Source organism: Podarcis gaigeae (assembly GCF_964106915.1).
Source record: "Podarcis gaigeae genome assembly, chromosome: Z".
Lineage (NCBI taxonomy): Eukaryota > Metazoa > Chordata > Lepidosauria > Squamata > Lacertidae > Podarcis > Podarcis gaigeae.
Window position 1 is genome coordinate 43,001,789 of NC_139691.1, and position 12,255 is coordinate 43,014,043.

At 41.6% G+C, this 12,255-nt stretch overlaps 1 protein-coding gene and 1 long non-coding RNA gene across 15 annotated transcripts in view; one reads left to right on the plus strand and one right to left on the minus strand.

The window, feature by feature from the left end:
• Positions 1-12,255, minus strand: part of AFF2 (ALF transcription elongation factor 2) — a 383,311-nt gene that overhangs the window by 25,656 nt on the left and 345,400 nt on the right. For 8 of the 13 annotated variants that reach the window (XM_083722703.1, XM_083722708.1, XM_083722702.1 and 5 more), the window contains 3 exons: positions 7,876-8,038; positions 5,925-6,938; positions 2,962-3,086 (listed from right to left, as the gene is read on the minus strand). In XM_083722703.1, the coding sequence (XP_083578829.1) occupies positions 2,962-3,086; positions 5,925-6,938; positions 7,876-8,038 (1,302 nt within the window). The remainder of the gene's footprint in view (positions 1-2,961; positions 3,087-5,924; positions 6,939-7,875; positions 8,039-12,255) is intronic. The other 5 variants (XM_083722709.1, XM_083722707.1, XM_083722711.1 and 2 more) reach the window with 1 other exon arrangement.
• Positions 8,029-12,255, plus strand: part of LOC310837074 — a 41,269-nt gene continuing 37,042 nt past the window's right edge. The window contains exon 1 of one of the 2 annotated variants that reach the window (XR_014560408.1): positions 8,029-8,126. This is a non-coding gene — a long non-coding RNA (uncharacterized lncRNA). The remainder of the gene's footprint in view (positions 8,127-12,255) is intronic. The other variant, XR_014560409.1, reaches the window with a different exon arrangement.

A 12,255-nucleotide genomic window follows, 5' to 3' on the forward strand; every position in this document is an offset into this window, starting at 1 on the left:
TTCAGAATCAAAGAATCATGGAGTTGGAAGGGACTATCACTGTCATCTAGTCCAATCCTTCTGCACTGCAGGAATCTCTTGCCCAATGTGGGGCTCGAATCCATGACAAGGAGATCAAGACTCTCAAGCCTGTTGCACCTGCTGTGCTATCTAGCTTGAACATGAGCAGCCTTTTCCCCCACTCCCTGTGATTCTACTATTCAAATATCACTTGAGCAGCATGGGAGCAGAGGATGCATTTAGGATAGTATGGCTGGTTCTGCTGCACTGGGGACCAAGTCTAGGGGGCACCACAGGGTGTCTGATGAATTGAACTGAGCAGAATGGAAGGTGAGAGGCAGGGAGGACACCAAGTCTGGAACTGGCACAGGGTGCTGCTGGAATTTGAAAGACCAAAGTCTGCCCCGATGGGAGACATCTATGAATAATTATTAATTCATATTTTATTGGTGGAGTCTCTGCTATATTTCATTGCATTTTTGGTTATAAAATGTGTGTGTGCGCACACAAACTTTCTTTTATAATGATCTCATTGTGTTTTATATAGAGCGTTTAGGGATTTCACATATTATTGGCATATAAGTATTATTAATAATAAAAAACTGCAACAGTAATTAAAAAGAAATAACTACATTGGATTGGCTCCTTAGCATGGGAGTAAAAGATGAGTAAATAAGTCTGATGTGGTTTGCCCAGAGATAACATTAATCCAGTTAGGAATTGAATCCTTGCAAAGCGTAGGGCTGTGCAGAGAGCTAGAAACTGTGGTTCTGAGACTAAGAAATAACAGTAAAAAAAAAGAAGAACCTGAAGATGAATATTGGTGAAGTCCATGAGCATGGAGAGTAAGCACTTCACGTTGCTGACAATGTCCAGCAATTGCTTTAGAAGTGTCCACCTATTAATTTACTCTGCATTCCTGCTCTCAATTTGATTTGATTTTATTTGCCCACAATGACACCATCGTATAGCACTGTGATGGGAGCACATTCACTACATCCTCCCAATTGGCTGAGGACACCCATCTGACTTGTCTACGAAGGGAAAGGTAATTGTGAACCCTCCTCCCCAACAATTGTACTGAAGCTGCAGCAACCAGTGAAAAGAGTGGTTATTTTCACAATTATATATATTGGAGAAATAGCTCGGACTACTCTGAAATGGCTATTATTTGTTCGAAAATAAAAGTGGGGGAATAGTCAGTGTAGCCCATTATAATAACCTCAGCAAAGTCACTTTGCTGCCAGATATTCCATATATTCTTTTTGGTGGATATTCTCGATTCCTTGCTTTAAACTTTTGTATTTGTGTGCTCCTCTGGAACTAAGTTATCGAAGTGGATTGGGTTAAATATTAACTTGGAGGAGATTAATAATACACTGCAATGTGATCGTGGTCTTAGTTAAATATATTAGTTAAGAAAGTTGAAAAAATTTGCTTGGCAACTAGGAGCATCTGGGATCAGGGGAATGGAAAGCTAGCATAGGGGAAATAACTATTGATGAGCACAATTATATTTTAACAGAATATACCAATGGTTTCAGAGCTCTAAGGAATCAAATTAATGACCTAGAAAACAAGCTCAAATTAAGAAACATCAGGTTGGGGGTAGATCCCTAAGGCTTGGAGGCAGGAAATAAAAGATTCATAAAAAATAATGTAAGTGTTAGAGAAAGATAAACTTATGCGTTTGAAGAAATGCCACGGAGAAAATTTGTATCATTTGAAAATGCATCTAACACCATACAAACTATCAGTGTCTTTTTCAGACTTGAGAAATGGGGGATTTAAATATTGTAACTGCACTGTTGTCATTAAGTGGAAATAGTAATCACATAGACATAAATGAGTTTGGGAACTGGTTGATTTGGTTCACAGTGGGTTTAAAGGAGATGATTTACCTGTTAATTGTGGGATTATTTAATAACGTAAATATCTTTGCTATAGTAAGTCCAAAGTAAGGGCTTTAAAATTAATATAAGGATAAAGCTGGGCACACGAGGTGGGGGATATTGATCCCTCCCACATGATGCTTGTAGTAATAGTTATGTATAGTATTAAGAATTGCCTCAACGAAGAGAGATATGGGAAAGAAGGGTCAACATGACTGGTAATGAACTATATTGGTTTTGAGCCACTTTTAACTGGGACATCAGTTGAAGGTTCAAAAAGGTATTCATTCTCTTAAGTATTTTGATACTTAACAAATTATAAGGGTGTTCTTCCTTGTGCCCACTACAAACAGGGAACATGAACAACGCGACTGAAATGTTGCACCCATATTGTATATACACTATTCAGAATATTTGCAAAACTGTTGCTGACTCAGGGATTGGGAACCTCTGGACGTCTGGATGTTTTGGACGATAACTCCCAGCGTCCCTGACCATTAGCCATGCTAGCTGGGGCTGATGGGACCAAGTCCAAAAAGATTAACCCAATTAACATGAACAGTTTCAAATAGTTTAAGGAATTCCCACAATCCTCTCCTTAGCATTCTGGTTAGAAAGACAGGTAGTTCAAGAAATACTTGTCACCTATAAAAGTATGCAAATTGCATTCCATTAGTGTAAGACAGAAAAGTCCACTGCGGCCATAAAGAGATGATATTATAAGATTCTTTTGCATAACAGGAATATTTAGAGCTGGCCCAACACTTCCTGCAGCTGAGGATGAACAGCAATCCACACCCACCCACCACACACACACACACACACACACACACAGTCATAGTGCAAAGGTGCCCAAGGCTGGCCATGAGACAGACAATCACACAAGCACCTCTATTATTATTTTTGGCCATTTCATGACACACAAAGCCAGCTGACTGAGACAGCAACTTAATTCAGCCTAATGGTAAAGCTGGCCCTATTGATAAATGGTAAGGAGAGGCTTCCCTATGACAACTGGATCTGAACACCCATGCTGTAAAGGATCATCTTAATATTAGGAATAACTTACTCTTTAGTACTTGGTACTCTGTGGTTGGGTATTGGGGAGATGCAGGGTGGAAGCGAACACATTGCAGCAGCCTCCTCCAGACGCTGTTTCTTGTTTTCACCAAGCGTGTCTTGGTTTTCAGACTGCTTCAACCACAAAAACAAAAACCAGTCAATCATGTCTTTATAAACACAAAATCTCATAACACCAACATTACCAACCATTGCAGAATGCAAGAAATCACAATGAATCTCTCAAGTAATTTTAAGCAAGGTTGCATCCAGACAGGCAGTTTCGGATTGGTCAAAAAATACTTTTTAAAAACATGCGATTTCCTCCTACACTGGTGAGAAATTACCAAGCCACACTTCTCAAACCAATATACAATCCAAAACTCAACAAAGTTATGAATTCCTGCATGTCTCTGAAATTTGTGATGCAGTTCTCTAAAGAGTCTGCACAAAATTGTGTATATAAAAATGCACCATATTTGGGTAAACTGTATATTATTCTTGCACCACCACTTTGTTTTTGTTTATTAAGCTTGTTATATCAATCAATAAAAATGTGTATATTAGTTATAACTGCATACAAAATGTGTATCTTAGGAGAAATTTGTACTGATGCTGATGAATTTTCATCATATGAAAATTAGAGATGATTTGTTCCTGCCTACATCTCTTTCTTGACAAAGAGCCAGCATTTTGTGACTCAAATGCATCCATATCAGTATTGCATATATTGAAGAGGAGAGCACACAGGCAAGTGGCACCTTTATTAAAGAGGAAGACACTCAAAGAGGACAAGCTCTGCAGCCAAAATTCTGCTTGAACCAAACATGCCAAGCGCCTGAGAGTTGAACTCAAGCACTTCCTTGTTTGTCAAGCCAGGAAGACCAAGCTGCAACACAGGCTTCAGAGATGGATGCAACCAACACTATCACTCCCATATTATTCTGTGAAACAGACCAGGGAGATGGTGGTTTGCAAACTCATTTCACTGCTAGCACAGGGTTGAAGGCATGCCTTTTGCTTGGATTTCTTCTCCTTTACACAGTTCTGAAGCTGGCATTCTCAGAAGACAAATAGTAGTGATGGCTGACATCACATTTTTGGGGATTTACACCCCCCCCTTTTAAAAACCATGAAGCTGTTTGGACTATGATACCAGAAATAGAGCTGTTTCAGGCAAAGGGGGTGGGAGGGGATGGAGATCCTTCAGACTCTGCAAATACTCATTTTTTGATATAAAACCCCTGCTTCCTTTCTAACAAACAAATTTCAGTTTGAAGCATGCTGTCATATCCCACACAACAGGATATCCCTAGGCAAAAATAACATAGAACACATGATAAAGCATTGTCGTTCGAATCACAATAGATTCCACTTTACAGGTAGTTGTTGCGGAAAGGGAGGACTGTGACTTAAGTCAATGGCATTTTGATAAATCACAGCTGTTTATGTGGGAAAACCCACATACTCTCAAGGCCAGAATAGACATTTTACAGTCTTTTCTACAGTTCACCTCTAATCTAGAAAGCTAAGGAGAGCCCTGTTGTATTGGACCAAAGACTTATCAAGTCCACCATAGACACAAGGTCCATGAGTAGTAGCTACTGATAGACTGCTAGACTCCATGAATTTGTCAATTTCCATTTTAAAGTTGGTCACCGTCACCATCAGTCATTTCCCCTGCTTGATGGACCATAATTCCTAAATTCCCATCTTTTTTTTTTTAAGCAAGTTTCTAGCAGTTGTAGAACCTGACATTTGAAGTCTTTCCTTCTGCCTGCTCTGAAGCTCTGAGCATTCAGCTTCATTGGATGACTAGGGGATCTAGTAACATATGAAAGGGAGAAAGACCCCTTTCTATTCACTTCCTCCACATCATGAATAATTTTATCAAGTCCCCTGCCCCCCAAACATACATTTACTCTAAACCAGTGGTTCTCAAAGGGTGTGGTGCACCACCCTGGTGTGGAACGGGATGAAAAGTGTGATGGGAAGATTCAAGGACAAACTGTCACAACATGTTAGTGTGTTGGGTGCAATGTGTAGGTGTGTTGCTTGAATGCTCTTATAAGGGGTTAGTTTAACTTCTGGTTTGCTAGTAAAACTGAATTACTAAAAAGTGTGTCACCAACATGAAAAGTTTGGAAACTTCTGCTTTAAACTTTTCAGGGTAGTATAGTATAGCATAGTTTCAAAACAATTTTCTTTTTATTTGCAGAATATGGCTGGATATCTTTTCAAAATGAGATAACGTGTCAAGCTCTCACCTCTCACTGAGTTTGTATACATACTTAAGCTACGTATATAAGAGACTCGTTTGTAATTATATTTCGGGAACGATCCATAATTCATTGAGCTGCATTGTTTCATACTTTCAGGAAGTCCCCATGAAGATATTACATAGTAGTTGTGTTATATGCTTTGAATCAAGCACTGCTAGGAGTTGTTTCTTTTTGTTTTCCATTGCATCTCTTATCAGTTAAAGAAAAATAATTGGTGGGGAATGAGCAAATTTTTATTCTGAAGGTGTGGCCCAGAGAAAATGCTAAACCAAAAAGGAAAAAAAAAAGGGGGGGGACACACTCAAACATTGCAACCTTTATTATTTGACTGCCATCCTTCCTCCATGACAGCAGATACTTTGGGATGGTGGTGGTGATAGTGTGGTAGCTGAGTGAGGCACTTACCTGCAGAACACCACGTCATGTAAGGATTGTGCTCCAGCCCCCACTTTTTACTGTACTGATTACTTTGAGTCTGACTGATGTTTTAATGTATTTTTAAATATTTTGTTGGAAGCCGCCCAGAGTGGCTGGGAAAACCCAGCCAGATGGGCGGGGTATAAATAATAAATTATTATTATTACAGTCACCTCACTATTTATATGGAAATTGAAGTGGCAAATAACTGCAAGCCTGGAGAGAGAGAGTGAGTGAGAGAGAGAGAGAGAGAGAGAGTTTGTGTTTGGTTTACCTTGTGCTTCCTCTTCAACTTAGGGTTGGGTTTTTCGGGCGCTGGTGTTGGGGACTCTCGGGACTGTCGCCTGTGCTTCGTGTTGGCCTCCCAGGGCTCCATTTTCCTGGGTATGGCCTCGAAGACACTTTGATTGGAAGCCTGAGAGATTAGATCCAGGTCTATCTTTACCCAGAGGTGCCTGCGCCCTTCAAACTCTCTTAGGGGAGAAATGGGTTCACTCTGCAGAAGTTGTATTGGGGATAGAAGCTCCTCCAAGTCATTGCTTTGGTCGACAGACACATTGCTGCTGTTGCTCGTTAGGCTGCTGACACTGAGAACGTTGCTGCTGGGGTTCTTGGCTTTGGTGCCACTGCTGGTGCCACTGCAAGATGGCAGGTTCTTGCCTTGTAAGCTTTCTTCCTGGTCGGTGTTTGAGTCGGATGTGGAGGAATCTGTTTCCACAAATTCCCGAGACTTGGGAACTGTTTTGCCAGGGCCTCTATACTTCTTCTTCTCGGGTGCTGGCCCTGTGGTCATTCTTGGCTCTTTACGTGGAGCAGTCTTTCCGGCAGTTATTTTTGGGCGGACTTTTGGCTGCTCTTGGGCTTCTTGTGTTTCCTTCTCTTTGGGTGTGCTGGTAATATTTGGTTTGGTCCAATTGTAGTCTTCTACACTGGAAGTCCTTTCTATCTTTTTGGGTTGCTTTTTCCCGGTAGTCCTTTGGGTGGTGGGTTCATTGTGAGCTGGTGATTTCTGCTTGGAACTCTTCACCTCTGGTGGAGCTTTCTGGGCGACACGGGGTTTGGCTTTCTCTGAAACGGGGTTACGGAGCGCCCTGTCTTTGGAATCAGTCAGAGGCAGGGTGCTAGCCGCTTTCCCTTTGTTTTGTCCTTCAGCCTGTGAGTTGCTCTGAGATTGAGAGCTGCTTTCACCATGACTCTCATGCTGCTTGCTGATGATCATTTTGTTGTGGGGATTGACTTTATTTAACCACTTCACCAACTGCCATTTGTTTGCTGAGGGAGGTTCAGGCTGCAGAAGGATGAAAGAGGGAGAAGTCTTGTTTCTGAAAAGTTACCAGCTTTTCTGGTAGCAAGTCTGAACCTGAGCAACATTCCTCACCCTGCCCCATCAACTGGCAACCCCAAGTGAATTGCATTATTGCTCTAAAAGCTTGAGAGGTTTAAACATTTGCAAAGAGATGTGAATATTTATTTGCAAGGACCTTGTCTGACCATCATAGTCACCATATATACTAGGAGTCAACTCATTTCTCTGGCCTAGTATACATGTAACACTAAGCCATGGTTGATAAAAGAAGGTTTACTGAGCCATAGTTTAAAACTGATCAGCTGAAGCCACCCCAGCTATTTACACTGACCATAGCTTAACATTATATGTGGGCCGAGACTCTTAGTTCTGGTCAAGAAGTAGCCAAAGAAGGGAGAGGAGAGAAGGGGTGGGGGTTGAGGTGGAAATTATCAGCAGGTTTGGGGGGAATTTCCGAATTTGAAGAAATACAAAAAAAAAGATACAAAAATAATCCTAAGAGGGAGCACCTCAAAACAGCCTCAAAACATGGTTGAACATGCTCAGTGGCCATGGAATGCTTACAGGAGAGAAGGAAAATCAGAAGGCAGAGAGTGTATCATTTTGCTGCAATGTTTCATTTCAGGTCCCAGATGTATAAATGAATGAAATGAAATATAAATGAATTTTGGAGGGGAAGGGCGTCAGCCCTTTGGTTTTTACCTCAGGCATTCAACTACATGATTAAGTTTTTACCTCTGGCATTCCTCTGTGGGCATGGAACGCTTTTTGACTGTTCAGGGGAGAAAGGACAGCCAGAAGGCAGAGGGAATGCCGTGGAACATTACTTTGCTGCAATTTTTTGTTGCAGATCCCATATATAGAGAGATTTTGAAGGGTCACACTTTTGGACCTTGGGTTTTTGGTTTGTTTGTTTTACCTTTGGTGTTTCATTGCGTGGTTCTTTGTTGCATTCGCTGTCGCTGGAGCTGGTTTCACTGTCTGAATCAGACTCCGAGCTGCTCTCAGATTCACTGGAGCTCCCAGAACCTCCACTGGAATGTATTAAGACTGGGTTGTGTGCTGCTGGCGACACAAGGCCACTGCAAATAGAAAAAGACACATACCGGCTGTTAACGTTTCTGAGGAGACAGCAGGTTGTCACTACTTCTGCTCTGGTTGATTTTAAAGGTACGTGAATTTCTCATTCAGCTTTGACTCCCAGTTGACTCGGAAAAGAGAGTTTCAACAGAAATGATTCCATGAAGTCAACTTTGCCTTTATCCAACTAGCCCACCAACCCATATTTATTTACTTTGCTTTTGAATTGCTTCCCATGAAACAATAAGCAATTAAAAAGAACCCCCCCAATAAAAATATAAACAATAAGAACTAAACATGTATGCAAGCTGATTACATCCAACAATGAAAATGAGTTTGATGACTTCACATCCAATGCAGATAGAATCTGGGATAAGAAGGTGCACTAAGTTCTCCCGCCTCCTCAATCCCCACAACAACCCAGTGAAGTAGTGTTAGGCTGAGAGGCACTGACTGGCCCCTCAAGGTCACCCAGTAAGCTTCACGGCTGAGTGGAGATTTGAACCTAGGTCTCCCAGGTCCAAGTCTGACACTCTAAGCCAGGCTTCCTCAAACTCGGCCCTCCAGATGTTTTTGGCCTACAACTCCCATGATCCCTAGCTAGCAGGACCAGTAGTCAGGGATGATGGGAATTGTAGTCTCAAAACATCTGGAGGGCCGAGGTTGAGGAAGCCTTCTCTAACCACTACACCACACTGGATCATTCCTTGTGATTTCATGTTACTAAAAAAAATGGGGGAAAGCCATGGAGAAACCATAACTCTGTCATTCTGTTCAAGCAATGATGGGCCCAAACCCATTCTTGGCCTATTCTATAAACCTAGAAGATTAGACTTTCAATCATCAATCTCCATCTCCTGCGTACTCCCATTCAAATAAAAGGAGGCTACTACAGAATCAATGGGGATGAGTATTTACATGCTGTAATTTTTCAATCGGTCTCTGAGGTTTTTAAGCTAAGTAGGATGCAGGGATTATGAGCAAGTAGCCCAATAAAATGTAATTTATTGTCACATGTCCAAACCTGTTAGAATGCGGCTTCCAGAAACAAACAGCAATTGTTTAAATAATTTACCAACAGAAATGTGCAGTCCTCGATTTTTTTTTTTGAGCCACACATTCATAATTTATGCTCAGATGAAGGACATTAGGCAGCTCTAATATTTGCATGTAAACATTGTAAAAATTTATTTTAACTAATGCTATGGTTTATTCCACCCCACCCCCCGTCTCCCACACACTGCAGCCAGGGTTGTACAGAAAGAGCAATAGGTACATTACAATTCTGTAGAGATGCCCTGGGGAGTCTTCATCTGAAGCTAGTTATTCACTTGTGCCTTTGTAAAACACAGTACTAAAATAAAACATTTTTAAGGCCCCTCTGTTTCAAATTGCAACACTTATCCCATGTTTCTTTCCCCACCCTGTGCTACAAGTTATAGATTCAGGGTAAAGATCTGGATTTCCAGTGCAACAGATTTTGCTTTCTGCAGTGGTTGAGAAAGCGGTGCCTGTCTGCCATCACACTATGCAATAATTTTGAATGCCTACATACCTTAGTGCCCTTTGTTTTCCTCCCAAATCTTACTTTACTTTCTTGGTGCCATAAATACTCATTCTTCCTGGACTTTGCTTTACACAAATGCTATCATTATTTTCTTGCAACATATGGTACACACTATTATTGCCCTTATATGCATTGCCTATATTTTTGGGTGGGCTGTAATAGGATGGGATCACTGTATTCCAATTTGATATGTGTTAGATTTTTTGAGAACAATGAAATTTGTTTACAACAGAAAGAGAGAATATGTAGTACCCTCGGGGATTGAACCTGGGACCGTCTATCTACAAAGAAGATGTCCTTCCTCAAATAAAAAAGCTGCACTTGTTGCTTGCTGGTGGGTGTGATGCCTATAGAAGTTTCCCCAGTTGTCACAAATGTTCTGACAGGTCCCCAAAGTTTGGAAACACCTGTGATTTCCAAGGCCCAAAACCAATAAATGGCTTGGTCCCATTGAATCAAAGAAGCCACCTCCATTTTTATGACCCAACCTGATTTTTTTTTTTTTTTTATGAATGAAGGTGCAGCATTCTCTTAAGGGAGATATCCATGCACCAAGGCAGGAGAAACTATCTTCCCTTGGGAGACAGAGGCATGAGCCAGAACTCATGCAACTTCAGGAAGCAGAACAAAACATTTCTATCTGCACAGGCTTTTGTTGGCTACTAGCTATTAGGTAGAATATTATTATGTGACCCATTCTCCTAAGATGAGAACAGCTTTGAGTCCAAGGACATAACTGGTTGATAAATAAATAAGGAGCCTCTTTCATTAAGCACAAGCAAAATACTCATTAAAATGTAAGGGATACCTCTAGAGGGACATACCACTTTCCATTGTAATGATGAACATGACCCACATGTGGAGCATGAAAAAGTTTGTGTGCTTGGCACTCTAGTAAAACGGACTTCAGCCTTATAAAAGCACACAAATAGAATTTCTGACTTTCACAAGAGGTAATAATTCACACTTCTGCATCCATCTGCCTGAATGAGAGGGAAGAAGGAGAGAGTGCCTGATGGCTGATTTTAAGTATGCGAAGCTGAGCCAGCAAAGCGTCAGAGAAGTGAGGTCATTTGATATTATGCCTTTTCGCCTATTCAGCATATCTCATGGGAAACACATGTCCCCAATATCAAATTATCACCAAAAATAATTTGGAAGTCTTTTTTTTTTTTTTAAGAATTAGGCTCCATTGCTCCCTTCCCCACCACTAATCCCTTTCCCATTATCCTTGACCACTGGCCATGTTGGCTGGGTGCTGATGGAGTTCAAGTCCAGCAACATCTGGAAGGTCAAAGGTCTCCCATCTTTGTCATATAAGATCTGCATTCTCATCATTAAGTCTAATTTAGAAACAGTTATCTGTATGTTCCACCCACCTATGATCCCAGCATCTGCTTGGCGATATTCCCTGCAGTGGGCTGAAATCTGAGTAATGCTGTTGTGGTTTTAACTTGACTGCCTGGATGTGCAAGCTTTATCATGGTCTGCTCATCTCTAAACTTGAAGGGGAAGAGGACCTACATATGAACATAAGAAGAGCCTAATGGGTCAGGCCAGTGGCCCACCCTGTGCCCAATGGCTGACTACATGCCTATGGGATACCTATAAGCAGGACAACAAGTGCATCGGCACTCTCCAGCAAATGACGCATAATGTCACCAGCTGTGAAGTAAGAACAGTCACCAGGCTTAGTAGTGACTTATAGCCTTATATTCTATAAATTTAAAGCCATCCAAGATGGTGACCACCATTCCCTCTTGTGGGAGTGAACTGCGCAGTTTAACTACTGTATCTGCTTTGTGAAGCAATGCTTTTTGTTCATTTGTCCTGAGTCTTCCAACACTCAGCTTAACTGGATCTTCCAAAACTGAAGCAAACGCAACACTGTTTACCATATACACCCTGAATGGGTTGTGAGTACAGCAGCCTTGTAGTCCACCTTAAAGTACTTCCGATAGAATATATAGACAACATTTTTCCCTCTAAGATATATTCATAGTGGGATGGCTGCCACAGGGGCTCCCATTAGGAACACAGGAAGCTGTCATACAACAAGCCATGTGTTCTTTGCTCCTAGATATAAGGCATTGAACACCTGAGGGCTGGGGGCCAAATGCAACCCTCCAAGCCCCCACTCTAAATGGCCCTTGGGACTTTCCCCTTGCCACATTCTCCCTGGGCGTTTTTCCCCTGGCTGGAATGTGTCATTGGACCTCTGATAAGGACTTGCTTTCAAAGGTGGAGGATAGAGATTGAGTGTGTGAAGAAAGTAGATTACTGTGCAAAGATAAAATCAACATGATTTGCTCCACCTTATTTGGCTTTTGGGCTTGCCCTCCATTAACATGTGAACCCCCCAGAAGGGAATGCAGCCTGAATGCAGGGGTGAAAAGGGTTCTCCACACCTGCATTAAAGGATGCTCTTGACTTACTCTGCATTCAGAACAGGGTTCTTACTGAACAGGGTTGGAGGAGAAGTTTTATTGTTTTTAAGAAAAACAATCTACCTGCACATCTCAGACTATTGCAAGGTTCTCCACAGGCTTGTGTCATCTTTGCAGACTGACAACAGCTCTACAGGACAGCTCAGAGATTCAGGTGGGCTTTTGGGCAGAGGGCTTCCCCAACGCTACACGGAGATGAAACCAG